Source organism: Rhinolophus ferrumequinum, chromosome 26, assembly GCF_004115265.2.
Source record: "Rhinolophus ferrumequinum isolate MPI-CBG mRhiFer1 chromosome 26, mRhiFer1_v1.p, whole genome shotgun sequence".
Taxonomy (NCBI): Eukaryota; Metazoa; Chordata; class Mammalia; order Chiroptera; family Rhinolophidae; genus Rhinolophus; species Rhinolophus ferrumequinum.
In genome coordinates, this window is record NC_046309.1 from 4126812 (window position 1) to 4140542 (window position 13731).

The 13731-nt window shown below is 56.4% G+C and overlaps 1 protein-coding gene across 7 annotated transcripts; it reads right to left on the reverse strand.

Annotated features, from left to right (window-relative positions):
- Positions 1-744: 744 nt before the first annotated feature.
- Positions 745-13682, reverse strand: LOC117018279 (zinc finger protein 84). Of its 7 annotated transcripts, none has more exons than XM_033099208.1 (3): positions 12990-13682; positions 4074-4973; positions 745-3139 (listed from the first exon to the last, which is right to left on the reverse strand). In XM_033099208.1, exon 2 carries the CDS (start codon positions 4943-4945, stop codon positions 4334-4336), a length of 612 nt encoding a protein of 203 aa, XP_032955099.1. In that variant the 5' UTR covers positions 4946-4973; positions 12990-13682; the 3' UTR covers positions 745-3139; positions 4074-4333. The 7 variants fall into 7 exon arrangements, with proteins under 7 accessions (XP_032955099.1, XP_032955097.1, XP_032955094.1 ...); XM_033099206.1 differs by lacking the exon at positions 12990-13682 and adding an exon at positions 9398-9417; XM_033099203.1 differs by lacking the exon at positions 12990-13682 and adding an exon at positions 7219-7800.
- Positions 13683-13731: the final 49 nt, after the last annotated feature.

Here is a 13731-nt window from a genome sequence, read left to right on the forward strand (position 1 = left end):
AAGGCCCTGTCCTTGAGTTACTACCTCTCAGGACCCTCCTGGGCTGATAGGACAATTCATGCAGCCCCTAATCTGGGTCGAAGAGCCCGGCACAGAAGGAAGGTTCTGGAGTGAGCCTCCGCCACTATCGGGCCCAGTCCCTCACCATTAACAGGAGGGCAGTCACTCACCCCCGTCTCAGCTCCCTGGGGGCAGCACTAACCCCTCTGCCCAGCACTTTCCGCTGCAGAAGCCTCATGGGCTGTGAGATGAAGTGGTCGGCTCCAGGGGCACTGCCTGCACGCTGGGCCGTGTGTATGCTGCCTCGTCACAGATCCGTGAGGCAGGAGGAGCATGACTTGCTCCCGCCATGTCGCAGACGAGAAGATTCAAGTCAGGAGAGATGCATGACTGGAGGTGGTCCTCTGACTGGAGCGTTCTCCGCGGCCCAGCCCTCAGGCACCAAAGGGAATCGCCCGAAGCTTCTCAGCAGGTCTGGCCTCACTGTGCGCTGAGCAAGCGGCTGGGGCTACTTGAAGGAGCCCCCTTTTCTGTTACCCAACTCCAAACAGCAGTCATTATCCAGATGGGGAGGGGGCTGAGCCAGTTCATCACTGTGCCTTTGGGGCTGTGCTTCCCACACACCGCCTTCTTAGTCGTGTTACCTTGAACGTGACTCCTTAAGAAATGATGGAGGCAGCGCTAGAGGCCACTGCCCTGCTCCCAGCTGAGCCCCAAATGACCAGTCCTCATACCAACTGATATCAACAGAACATTTATTCCACTCGGTCAGCTCCGGTGGGTGTCAGTGACCTATGGAAATATCCAGCCTGGACGACCATTTACGCACAATCCTGTGTAGCCTTGGGGGGGTCTCTCCTGACCCACTGCCCCACGTAGGGGGTTCCTGAGGCCTCCTATGGTCATTATTACCCCAGGGGGGCTAGCCCAGAGCCCAATAAAATGCCCCCACTAGTGAACTCACATGCCCTATCCCCTTTTGCACCTCCAATCACCAGCCCCCGAAAACCTCCAGGACTTGACCCATCAGCCAGTCAGCAAGTCTGTCCTGAGTGTTAAGTGCCCAGACCTGTGCTAGACTCTACTGGGGTTCAAGAAGAAATGACACATCCCATGCCCTGAGGGAGCTCATGGTCTGGTTGGAGATTTAAGCCACAAACACACACATATGCACACACACACACACAGAGGAAGCTGGAGTACAGACTGCACGCAATAGCCAGGGTGAGAGGGGGTTTCGACACACATCCTGTCGGATGGTTAGGAGGAACGAAACGGTTAGGGAAGCCAGGCCTGGTGGAGAAGAGGGCTTAGAGGGGCGGAGGGGGGACACATTTCGGAGCAATTCAGGGCAGGCAGAGGCAGGGAGGAGGAGGCACAGTTACAGGGGAGGCAGGAGACGAGCTACAATCACGAGGGAAGGGGTGAGTCTGTGAGGTCCCCTGCTCGCTGGCCAAGGACCAGAGTGGAAGCGCCTGGTGCCTGACCGGCTTGCTCTTCTCTGACCTGCTCCCTCCTCCTCCCACCCCACCCCCACCCCCAGTGTCTGTTACTCCAGGACGGGGCGCGTGGCAGATGGTCAGCAAGAACCTCTGCGCCAACCTGCATTGGAAACGGGACAAGCAAGACCCCAGGGCAGGAACTCATGGGGCCTCCCGACAACCCCGAGCAGGCCCAGCCCAGCCCTGGGCCCCCCCCACCACCTAAACACAACTCCTCCATGGCGCCCACAACCCACATCGCTGGGCTTTGATCTAAATTCTGTGACTAAAGGCCACTCTCCACTCCCAAATGTTTCACTAAGTATAACCAGGCTCATGAAGTCTGCTTGTCATCACAAACCTGCGCCAGCCCTGACTGCTCACCTCTTTCCTGATGAGCAGTTCATTGTGGAGAGGCTGGTGAGCTGGCTCCAGGCCCACCTGCTCAGGTGTGAAGACTGGGAGTCCTCACCCTGCTGCTGGCCTGGCATCGCCCTCCACCTGCTCTGCTGGATGCTCAGCACACTCGGCAGCTTCTCTGCTGGCCTGTCCCCGCCCAGCGCTGGTTAACACCAGGAGCAAGGCTGGTCTCACACCCTGCCTTCCCCATATCACACCTGGCTGAGGCTGAACACTTGGGTGTGGCTGCTGGACATGGAGCCCTCTCCCTGGGGCAGGTTCAGCCTGGACTCCTGCTTCTTCCCAGCTTCCACAGAAGGTCCAGCTCTCCCCACCACCTTCGCAGTGACATCGGAGCCCGGTGTTGTACTGTGAAGCCAGCAGCCAAGTAGCCAGAGCCAGCAACCCCAAACCAGGGAACAGCAAAGCCGGCCCTGGGGGCCTCCTGCAGTGTCTAGCAAGGACTGGCGCCCCAGAAGCCCGGTACACTACTTTTTAGGCCTGGGAAAAGAGAGTGACTAACAGGATCCCTTCCTCAGAATTCTTTATTCCTGAACAAGGGACGGAGGACCAGTAGGGGGATGGAATGCTACTGGTATGGTGGCCCCGGGAGGTCAGGTAAGGAAAGGGTGCTGGCTGGGTTCTGGAGCCGAGGTTCCAGCCTGGAGTCCAGGAGCTCCTGGAATTGCTGGTAGATTCTTGCCTCTACGTGAGTATGTGTGTTTTCCTGGGGAGAAGGTTCATAACCTTTGTCAGATTTTCAAAGCGCTTCACTCCCCCAAAAGAGGTACGAAGCACTGCTCTGAAAGGCAAGTGAGGCCTGCAAGTCTGGTTCACACCCAGACTTGCAGGAAGGTTGTGCCTCTAGAGCCAGGTCTGCTACCAACGTGCTGTGTTCTCTTAGGCCAGTCACTTCCTGTCTCTGGTGGGCCAGGTGGGAGTGGAGAAGCTGGCTCTCCACACAGCTGTGTTCCCTGCTGCCACAGGAGAGTGGACGTCCGTGGCCAGGAAGCCAGAACAAGCTCTTCCCCAGCCATGACTCCCGACAGGTTTGGGGAGTTTACCACCAGGACACAGGAACGCCTCCAATTCCAGATTCCACTGGTCCCCTCTGCTGTCACTGCAGGGCACCTCCCGAGGTAGGTCTTCTTAGGGCACGCGTCTTCATGCCGGGGTGCAGGGACCCCGTGGGCGGCATTCGTAGTGTCTGTGCCCAGATGTGCCTCGCACACTGCCCAGACGTCCTGCCCAGTCCGCATCTGTTCGCAGAGACAAAGAGACCAGGGGAAGTGTGGCGAGTGACAGGGCCCTGCCCTGCGCCCGTCTGGGGCCAGGCGGGGGCAGTCAGCTGGGCCACCCTGCGCCTGCCCAGGGCTCTCAGCTGGTGCTTTTAGCCCCCTACCATGCACTCAAGGATTAGTAATCCATTTACAGATGAGATGACTTGGCTTCGGGGCATTTTGGGGACTGGCTCCAGATGTCCCAGGTCCTGGTTTAATCTCTTAATCTCGGCCACTAAGTACCAGCCTACATTGCAATAGCCACCTGGGGGAAGCAGGCAGAAGGCAACTGGCCCCCAAGGAGTCACAAAGCCCTAAGGAAGGGCAGAGGGCAGGGCTGGGTCCCCAGCACGGACCGAGCACAGTACAAGGCCTGGAGCCAGGGCTCTGCGACTGCAGGTCCCCTTCAAGCCCCAGCTTCGTCCTCCCAACTCCCACTGTGGATGCCATGTCTCCTTCAGGCACCCACACCACCCAGTGATGCCCCTGCCTGGGTTCCTGCCACATGCTCCCTGGTCACATCCCTACATCCTCGCAACTCCACTTTCCCACCAAGAAGAGCCTCTCTCGAGGGTGGTGCAGGGAAGATGAAGGGTCTTGGGGTCCAGAACCCGAAACAAGGCACAGGTTTGCACCGCGGTCCCACTAACTACTAGGCATGACTTGGGACACTCTTGGGTAAGCCTCAGTCTCATCTTCCAAATGGCCTGGGGACTGTGGCCAGTGGCCTTCTCCAGGTCGCTTTCCACTCTGGGATTCTGGGAATGAAGATCTAGTAAGAAGTTGTTCATAGAGAGACCGACCATAGCCCAGGATGTCCCACCTGTCCCCACCCGATATTACCACCCCCCCAACACACCTACCCTCACCACCGCAAGCCTGAGAGGGGCTCTGGCCGGCCCTAGGGTCTTACCTGCTCTAGGCTGGGCCAGCCAGAGGAGGAAAACCTTCGACGGGGCCCAAAGCAGCTGTGTGCAGCCAACCGGAGGGTCCTGGGGCGGAGTGGAAGGAGGCGGCAAAGCTGGGCGGCCCACTCCTTCAAACCCCCCAGCCAGCCTTCTCTGTCTCCTGGAATCCCATCCAGAGGCGGGGCTGCAGCCCAGCGCCATCTCCAAGGGCTTCGGACTTGGCTCGGGGGCAGGAAACAGCCGACGAGGGTGGGCCCTGCGGGCATCATAGCACGCGGCCTAAATGGGCCGCCTGGCCCTCGGGCCCATGGCCGTGGCTGCGCTGGTGGGTCTTGAGCGAGCCTTCGCGTGCGAAGCTCTTGCCACAGCGGGCACAGAAGTAGGGCCGCCGCTCCCCGAAGACGCCGGGGCGGCGTGGGTGTGGCGCCGGCATGCGCGCGTGGGTGCGCTGGTGGTTGAGCAGGAAGCGCGGCTCTCGGAAGCAGCGGCCACACTGCGCGCACTGGTGCGGCTTCTCGCCGCTGTGGATGCGCTGGTGCGTGAGCAGGTTCTGCTTGAGGCTGAAGCAGCGGCCGCACTCGGGGCAGGGGAAGGGCCGCTCGCCCGTGTGGGTGCGCTGATGCACCTCCAGGTTGTGCTTGACGCTGAAGGCCTTGCCACACTCGGGGCACACGAAGGAGGCCGCGCGGCCCGCCCCGGCGTGCGCCTTCTGGTGCCGCACCAGGCTGGGCTGCTGCGAGAAGGTCTGGCCGCACAGCGGGCAGCGGTGGGGCTGCTCCTCCGCCGGGTGGTGGATGACCAGGCCTCGCTCGTCCCCCAGACCCTCCTCCCCGTCCCCCGCAGGGGACCCGCCCTCGGAGGATGCCAGCTCGGTCATGGGCACTTCCCGCTGCAATCACCAGCCCCTGGAGAGGCAGAAGCAGAGAGAGGAGTCAGGGGGGATCTGAGGATCAGCCAGCCCCAGCCTCGGGGAGGACACTCCAGGGTCCTCGCACAACTTCCGTCATCCGCTCCTCTACAGTCTTGTTCGAGCCAGCGTTCTCCTGCTGGATGGCCTTCTTTCTCTTCTACCCCTTCCTCACATCCTGCCCCTCCTTCAGGCGCTTCTCAAGTGCCACCTCCTCCTGGAATCCTTCCCTGACCTCTCCAGCCCCTCCTGAGCCACGTGGTCCACCCCTACGACCCTCACTTCTCACTGCATGCGGGTCAGTCGTCCCATCTCATCTTCTCGCCTGTGCGCGCCTTGAGGACGAGCTGCGTTCTTTTATCCCCATCACCAAGCACTGTGTCTGCCGTACAAGGCACTGAATAAATGCCAATGAGTAATAGTCAGAGGCTCCTAGTATTGGAAGCTTTCCTGCACCTGGATATGTCTTATCTCTCTGACCAGATTCTCAAGGAGGGGTTAAGGAGGTGTATCCCCAATCTGGGGGGAACAGTGGGGTCACCGATGATTTGAAGATATTTTTGCAAAGCTTAAGAAAAGAAAAACCCTTTAAACTTGCAAGTAGCCTCAGCACTAACGACAGCAGCTCCTTGTTTATCAAAATGAAGCATGCCTGTAAGAGGTTTGCAAGTCACTTAACCAGAGTGTGAGTTCCTGGGGTCAGCTCAGCTTCATTCCTTTTGGTGTCCCCACAGCAAAGCCTGAGCAACACTCAGTGCTCAACAAGCACCCCCAAATTCAGCTCCAGCCCGGTCACGCCGCTTCTCCTCAGGATTCTCTTCTCCAGGACACTGTATTCCTCTTAAATTGTTTCCTATTGTCCTCACAACACCCCTGAGGAAGGGGCAGGGCTTACTGCATCCCACTTTATCCAAGGGGAAACCGAGGCTCAGTGAAGTCAAGTTGCCCAAGGTCACACAGCAAGGTGAGGACTAGGCCCTTAGTTTCCGGACTCACTTTTGAAAGCCCTTCTCAATGAATGAGCTGTTCACCAACTAAACTCCTCCCTGAATACACACACACACACACACACACACACACACACACACACACACGACCACCACCATCATCCCAGCCACCCCAGAGCCATCGATACCCAAAGGGCCACAGCTCCTGTACGGCACTGTATGCTGCCACCACCCTCCTACCTCCAAAAACCTTGGGTTCCTGCTCCTGCAGAGCACTGAGGCCAGCTCCAGGGTGGGCTGAGCTGGCCAATCCCCTGGACCTCTGTGCAGGCCTTCTCCACACTGCCAGAGCTCATTGCTTACTGCAACCTCAGTCAGTCTATCTGTAGAGTGGGGTCTCAGGGATACCCCCTCTGTCTCCTCATATCCTCAGGCCAGGGTGGAACACACACTCACTCCCGAGTAGAGGGACAAGTACTACTTGCAATAGACCCCCACCCACCAGTGCTTCCCCAGGCACCTGCACTGATATTTGCAAAGACAGATCATCAGAGTCCCCTTGGCCAGTCTGTCTGGCCTTGTCACTGGGCAGTCTCCCCCGTCTACCCAGCTATACCCCGATCAAGACCCTGCCCCACCGAAAGGGTCCCAGGCCCTGGTCCTCCTCTTCCCCCCAAGTTCTCCACCCCATCCCACACTCACAGCCCAGGCTGTGCCCCTGTTCCTCCGTCGCCAGCAGTGGCTCTTTCCTCTAGAGTCTGCGCTGCCCAGCGCAAATACGGTAACTCTCCGGCAGCGACTCCCAGGCCTTCTCCCTCGCCCCCATGAAGACAGCCAGCCTCCCGAACTGCTGTTCTTATCAAATAGCTGCATTAATCAGACGAGCTGACCCCACCCACCCGACCCCTGCGCACAACCTTGCCAATTCCTGGGGCAGAGTGACCCTGGAGAAATATGGTAAACTCTGCGTCGCAACCCCACCCCTATGAAAATACGTAGGCCTCCCACCCAGCTGCCGCAACCCACCCCACCCCACTGCAAGCCCCAGCTCCTTGAGGGAATGAATTCTATCCACCCACCCACCCTCGCTCCTGCAGCACCCCCGGGGGAACCACGTAACCCTGGATAAATACGTAATTAAGTCGCGGCGCTTCCCACTCGGGGAAAGGGTCTGCGCGGCTCCCGGCAAATACGGTAGCGCGCCCGCAGTGACCCGCCCCCAAGGGTCCGGCACTGGCCTGGATAAATACGGTAATCTCCCGCCGCGGCCCTGGCCCCGACCGGCCGGGGACTCACATGGCGCCGCCTCCCAAGCCCTCCGTCTCCTCCGCAGCGCCGCAGTCGCCAACGTTGCGGCAGCCGCACAGCAGCCCCGTGAGGCTGGGAGGTCTAACTCGACAACAACCTGGCTGGCGGAAAAAGGAGGGATGCGAGCCCTGAGCCAGCCAGGCAGGAGTGGGAACCAGTCACGGGACGGTTCCGGGGGCAAAACATCCGCGGGGCGGGTCACCCCACCCCCCGCCCCGTTGCCCCAGCCATTCCCACGTCAGGATTCCTGAGGCAGGGCTACCCTAGCCAGGCCCACAAACTGACCCAGCGCCTAGGAAAGGGTCTGGGAGCGCTGGAGGTACAAAGCCTTCCCTTGTAGAAGAGAGAAGGGGGTGAGGGCAGGCGCCCCTGTTGCGCAGCCGTTGAAGCGTGGGGGCTCCTAGAAGGGGCAGAATCGGAGCTGCCCTAGCTGATAGCTTTGCCAAAGCCCACCTTCCTACATGGCCAGGTAATGCCACTAAGATGACTGGAGAAATGGAAGAAAAATTACAGCCCTACTGCCTCTCCTCCTCAGAAGCGAATCCAGACATCTCCCATAAAAGAGCTACTTATACCACCCAGGGGGGAAGAGTGGGGAGCCAAGGAGTGGGGAGCCAAGGTTCCTTGTACCTCTGGCCCTTGCAGACTGGCTCAGTTTATGATTAACCTGCTTTTGCTCCTAAGGCACTGTCTTTGCCTGCGCCTGGAGGGTGCTTACAAGCTGCTGAGGTATGGGGTAGGAGTGGCCGCTTCCCGGACCCAGAGGACTGATGATTATCAGGATAATTGGTGGGCTCTGTCATGGGATAATGACTTTGGGGTAGTTTCAGTGACTTTGTAGTTTCTATGTAGAAGTTAAAAATTTACTTTCAATGAGGTAATGCTTATTTGTGATTGTTAAGCTGCACGTACCCGGATGGTATAAATTGGTGAAGGAAAGTAAACCCGGTGCTTCAGCATCACTGGAGACCGATCGGTCGCATCATCATTTGTGTGAGTGTCTTTTTTCATTCCCACTCCCCCATTCAGGTACTGATCGATTTGTGGCGGCTGGCACGCCACAGGGAAGCAGCTGGTGTGGGCAGGGCTGAGCTCAGTTCCAGTTTCCAGCTGTCACTCAATAACAATACGCCTTACATATACATTACATATCTTTTTACGAAGCCCTTTCCCATGTATTATCCTGTGGGAGCCTTCTAATAACAATGTGTGGTCTAGGTTGTATACCGGTATTATTATCCCATTTTATAGATGGGAAAATAAAATAAAATTGAAGCGCAGAGTGGCTTCACACAGCTCTCATGGCGGAGCCCCGAAAAGAAGGCAGGCCCACCACCCAGCTCACTCTCCCCTCAACACTCTGGTACCTCGACCCCAAAACAGAAACCGGCTGTGATGCCCGGGAGCAGAAGTAATAACCTCATCCCGAGTGAGAAAGTCCCTCAGGATTTACATTTCATAGATACAGAAACTGAGGCCAGAAGGGAAAGTGATTTTTTGAAAGTTACAAGTGCTAAAGGAATGTGAACTAGCCTTTTTCTCCGTGGCCCCTCTGTAGTGTGCCGTGTTGAGGAGCAGTTGGGATTCCACAAGGCCCAGGCAGTTGGGATTCCGCAAGGCAGGGCTCCTCACAGCAGGCAGTGGACGGGGCTGTTGGAGGCGCTAGCCCAGCCTCAGGAGGAACCCCTGCACCCAACAGGTGCCTTTCAGAGCCGGGAACAGAAGGATTCCAGGTGGGCTGCACAGGGCCGTAACAATCAACCCCTTACTCCTAACACCACACCTGGGGGCCAGGCCTGCCTGCTTTCACAGCTCGATCTGTGGACCAGTCTATCTCAGCAGGTCCACCTGGGTTACTCAGCGTCTGGAAGACCCCTGCCCCCAATCCACGTGTCTCGCGCACCTGACTGAGGCATGCGGGACTTCATGAGCTAGACATCCCAAGGAGATTGGTATTTCAAATAGAAGCGACAGGGAAGGAATTCTGGGAAGCCCTAAGGAATCAATCCACCAGCATAGATGGTACCCAGGGCCACGGGTAGAGTTCCCATGGCATTGACAACAGGACCCTGAACCACTGATATAGCCCACAACCCTTCTGCTTTCCCCCTACACCCCGCCCCCCCGCACCCATGGTACTGCAGCTCTGCTCATGCAACAGTCATACCTCCCAGGTCTCCAGCTCCTGTTACAAAAGTTGTCACCTGCCAGAGCAACCAGTTTTCACCTCTCACGTAGGCTACAGGAGAAATGGGGACACTTATAAATGACCAGGTTTTCGAAATCAGAATCAGTATTATACCTGAGGATGTCGCCCATATTTTTAGCAGCATTGTCTAGGTAAGTTGTGTCAAAATAGAAAGGAAAGAAAGGTAGCGGGAGCACGGACAGGGAAGGTGGGAAGCTGAAAATACCACCTAAAACTCATCCGCTCTCAGTGGGAATGCTGAGGCTGAGGACAGGGAGGCCTGTTCTCTGCTCTGTCACTGCACGATTTCACTGAGTCACTTCGTTTCTCTGGTTTCACACACATACACCCCCTCCCACATCGCCCCTGCGTTTTCACGTGCTGCAGTGAACACAATAGAATGGCAATGGGAAACATTCTGCAAAAGAGCCATGCTTCTTCGAACAGGCAGAGCCATTGGCCAGGTGGCGATCACCACCACTCCACGAGGCTCATGTGACAGCTGGACTCTGGACGCTAACAAAGACCTAGGTGGCACACAGCCACTGAGTCCCAGAGAACGGCTGGCCCCTGGCTCCCCTGTGAGTAGAGGCATGTACTGCTTAGTAGAGCCCTGCCCAGGGCCCTGCACTGTACCCCTTACGCCATCCCTAGGGGCACACCAGGTGGACCACCATCACGCCATGTGCTCCCGCTGCTCTCATAAATACAAGCCTGGCCATCCTCCAGCTCCTGCTCCAGCTGCATCCCCAGGCTTTGCTCCGGTGACAGGCTCCTCCCCTCTCCCTGGATTGGACGGTGGTCACTAATATCCTTCTCCACAGCACCTGTGCTGCTTCCAACTGGGATTCAGCATATCTGTTTCCCCACCAGGTTGTGAGCCTCAAAGAGCACAGACTGTGTTTTCAGCATCTCTGGACCCCAAGTGACCAGCATACAACAGATCCTCAGTCCATGTCTGTTGAATGAATGAACGCCTGTCTGCAGGGTACACCTGAGAACTGTGGCTGCCAGCCAGTGTGCTACATGGTGGAATGAATGAGCTGGGGGCTGGCAGACCCGCACAGACCCACCCAGAGATGTTGTGTCTGCTCCAAAGTTCTCTTTCTTTGAACTTAAAACCCAAGACGTGGCCTATGACATCAATTCAGCCTTACACTCGCAGCGGGCCTCCTTACCCCTGGGGCTGGGTCATGGCTTGCAGGGACTAAGCTGTGTTTGGGGAAACCCTTTTCTTCTCTTTCCAAGGTACAACTTCCCATTCTGCAAATGCTGTGCAAGGAGCCAGATGCAGAGGTTATCACACTAACGACAATAGCTACCACTTATTGAATGCCTGCTGTGTGCCCGGCGCCGGACGACATGCTCTACACTGGCTACTTGTCCAAGTCCTACAGCTTCAATGGCAAAGCCAGAATGATGTGACCCCATCCACTATTCCCCAAAATAAAAGAAAGCTCTTTCTAGATTGCGGGGAGAGACAACATTTCTACTTATTCTCAATAGGAGCATAATCTTTACGGCTGTCCTGTCGAGGAGCCAGGTGATGGCTATTTGAATTGAAATTCACTGAAATCAAATCCAATGTAAAATTCAGTTCCTCAGCCTCGCTAGCCGCATTTGAAGTACTCCGTCGCCACATGTGGCTGGTGGCTGTGGAGCTGGACAGCACAGACGCTGAGCAATGTCACAGAAAGTCCTCCTGGACAGTGCTGGTCCAGGGCCCCTCCCCACCACGTCTGAAGAGCCTAGGACACACCTTTCTCTTTCTATCCCAAGGGACACGCTATGGGATACCATTCATTCCCTGTCTCCTGTGCCGGGATCAGGGAAGAGTACCGATGTATGAGAACATACTATTTTGGGCCCCAATAGTCCTTTTGTCAAAAGATGAAGGGTATTTCTTTGCCAAACTATTAGCATCCCCCACTGCCACCAGACACTGTCTCCAGTCAGTGCACCTGCAAGCAGTCACCCCTCCAGCGTCAAGGCCCTCTGTCCCTGGGACAGCTCCCTGGGGCTGGGCAATGGGGAACCAAACCCTCCCAAGGAGGCTGACCATCCCGCCACTGATTTGAAGCTCACGTTGTTTGCCGAAACTGACCATTTTCCAAGGATCTATGTCATTTTTCCCAGCTCCCAGCCTGCTCCTGACCACAGAACACAAGGAAGATGCGGGCAGTTCTGGGAACCCCGGTCCCACCGAGCTTGTCTGGCCTGCTGGAAGCTTGGCCGCGGGTCCACACGCACACCTGCACTTACCTGGCCGTGGACAGAATAAAAGTCCTTTAAGGTCTTGATTTATTTACTCCTGGTGGTTTTCTGTTCCCCTCGACCACCTGCTAATCTCAGTGTGCTCTGGAGCAGTTTGAGTTATAAAATACTAGGCTAGGTCTGATCTTCTTGTCTTTGATGGTATGGTGTACCTCTTCCTAAATATTCTCTGGTCTAGTGTTATTATTTTTAAATGAAAGGGAATGAACTTGAAGTTGACGGTGTCTGGCTTCCCTTGGAAATCCTGTGACTGTGACAGTGGAAGAGGCTTCAGCTAACAGGAGTCTTGGCAGCCCTGCAGAGACGTGACTTGGTGGACAGGTCCCACCATCCCCATCCCCGTTTCCTGTATCACTGCCTGCCTAGGGCACTGACTGTCGTGGGGATGGGGTGAATAAAAAGCCTTGCTACAAGAGCCGGGGCTGGCAGTTTGTTCAAGAGCTGTCCTTATCGACTGTCCCAAGGCTGGGTGTGTATTAAAACCCTTTTTCATAAGGTCCACAAGCTCCGTAAGTGTAAACACTATGACTGCTATCGACTGGGTTGTGCTCCCCCGACAAAATTCATATATTGAAGCCCTGATTCCCCAATGTGATAGCATTTGGAATGGGGACATTTGGGAGGCAGTCAGGTTTAGATGAAGTTGTGAGAGCAGGGTCCTCCTGATGAGATCAGTGTCTCTATAAGAAGAGGGAGAAAGACCAGAATGCTCTCTTGTGCTTTCTCTCTCCCTCCTCCCCACCATGTGAGGACACGGTGCACAGGGGGTTGTCTGCAAGCCAGGAAGCAGGCCCGCACCAGAAACCAAATCTGCCAGCACCTTGATCCTGGATGTCCCAGCCTCCGGATGGTGTGAAGCCCCCAGCCTCTGGTATTTGTTGTGCAGCCTGAGCTAACTAAGACAGTGGCTTACTCATTGCAGCCTCCCTGAAATCTGACACAGTGCCTGGCACACAGTAGGTTTATCTAATGGATCAGTGCTGTGCCATCTCCTGACCTGGTCCATGGGACATGCACCTCAGGAATTCTGTACTCTGCTGGACTGGGCCCCATCCCCATTGTGATCCAAAGGACCCATCTGTGAGAGGATCGGTCACCTGGGCTCAGTGAAAAGGCATTCTCAGGACTTGGCAAGGGGGGAGAAGCTACAGTTAGACCTCATTAACCCCCAATCCTACCATCACAACTGTTTGATTTGATCACTGAACATGGGCCACTTGTGGGCAATAATACAAGCTATGGTACAGAAACTTCTGCCCACCTGTCTCTGCATCTGCCTGCCCTGCCCCTCAAGCACCTGATTTGATGGGCTCCAGTGTTTCTGCAGGGCCGTCCTTGCAGACAGCAGCTCTCGAACGCAGGCATGGTCCTCCGGGATGCCTTCCTGGAGGAGGTGGGCTTGCTCGAGTTGGTCTCAGGATTTGCTAAGTGGCAAAGAGGAAGAAGTCAATGACTCTTGAGCCTTCCCCATGGTTGAAGTAGGTTTTGATTTGATCCAAGGCCCTTGGCCTCCCAGAGCAGGGCAGCCGGGGGGAGGAGCTGCAGGAGACTGGCAGGCATTTTAGGGGGAGACAGGGGAGCATGTGGGGCTGGTGTGGGTCAGAGAGGGGCCTAGGAAAACCCTTCTGCTTTGGTTTCCAGCTGGTCCTGAGAGCTAAGCTCTCCGATGTGCACACCTCACCCAGTTGTTGGATTTCACACAGCATGGTTTGTGATCAAAGACCTGGAGCATGAGTCAGCAGCCGCTGCAGGATGCTAACCAGGACCAGCGCTGTGTTACCCGGGGAAGCCAGATCACCTCCACAGATCTTTTTGTGATGATACAACAATGAGACCTCCTGCCACAGGAAAGGGACTAAACAAAACATGAAAAGAGGGATGACCAGAAGCAGGGGTGAACACAGCAGTTCCCGGAGAGGGTAGCATGTCTCTGAGTTCAGAGAACCCGCCCTCACAGCAGGCCCCTGGGAGGCAGGCAGACACAACTCATCCTCCTACAGAATCAGCTAGGGTTCCCTCATTTCCCCCCACTTCCCAGC

Excerpts from the sequence above, each read along its gene's own strand:
- LOC117018279 (XM_033099202.1), bottom strand. The coding sequence starts at position 4,334 with ATGCCCGCAGGGCCCACCCTCGTCGGCTGTTTCCTGCCCCCGAGCCAA. Across the intron at positions 3,140-4,073 it reads GCTGGCCCAGCCTAGAGCAG|ATGCGGACTGGGCAGGACGT; the intron begins GTAAGACCCTAG and ends CTCTGCGAACAG.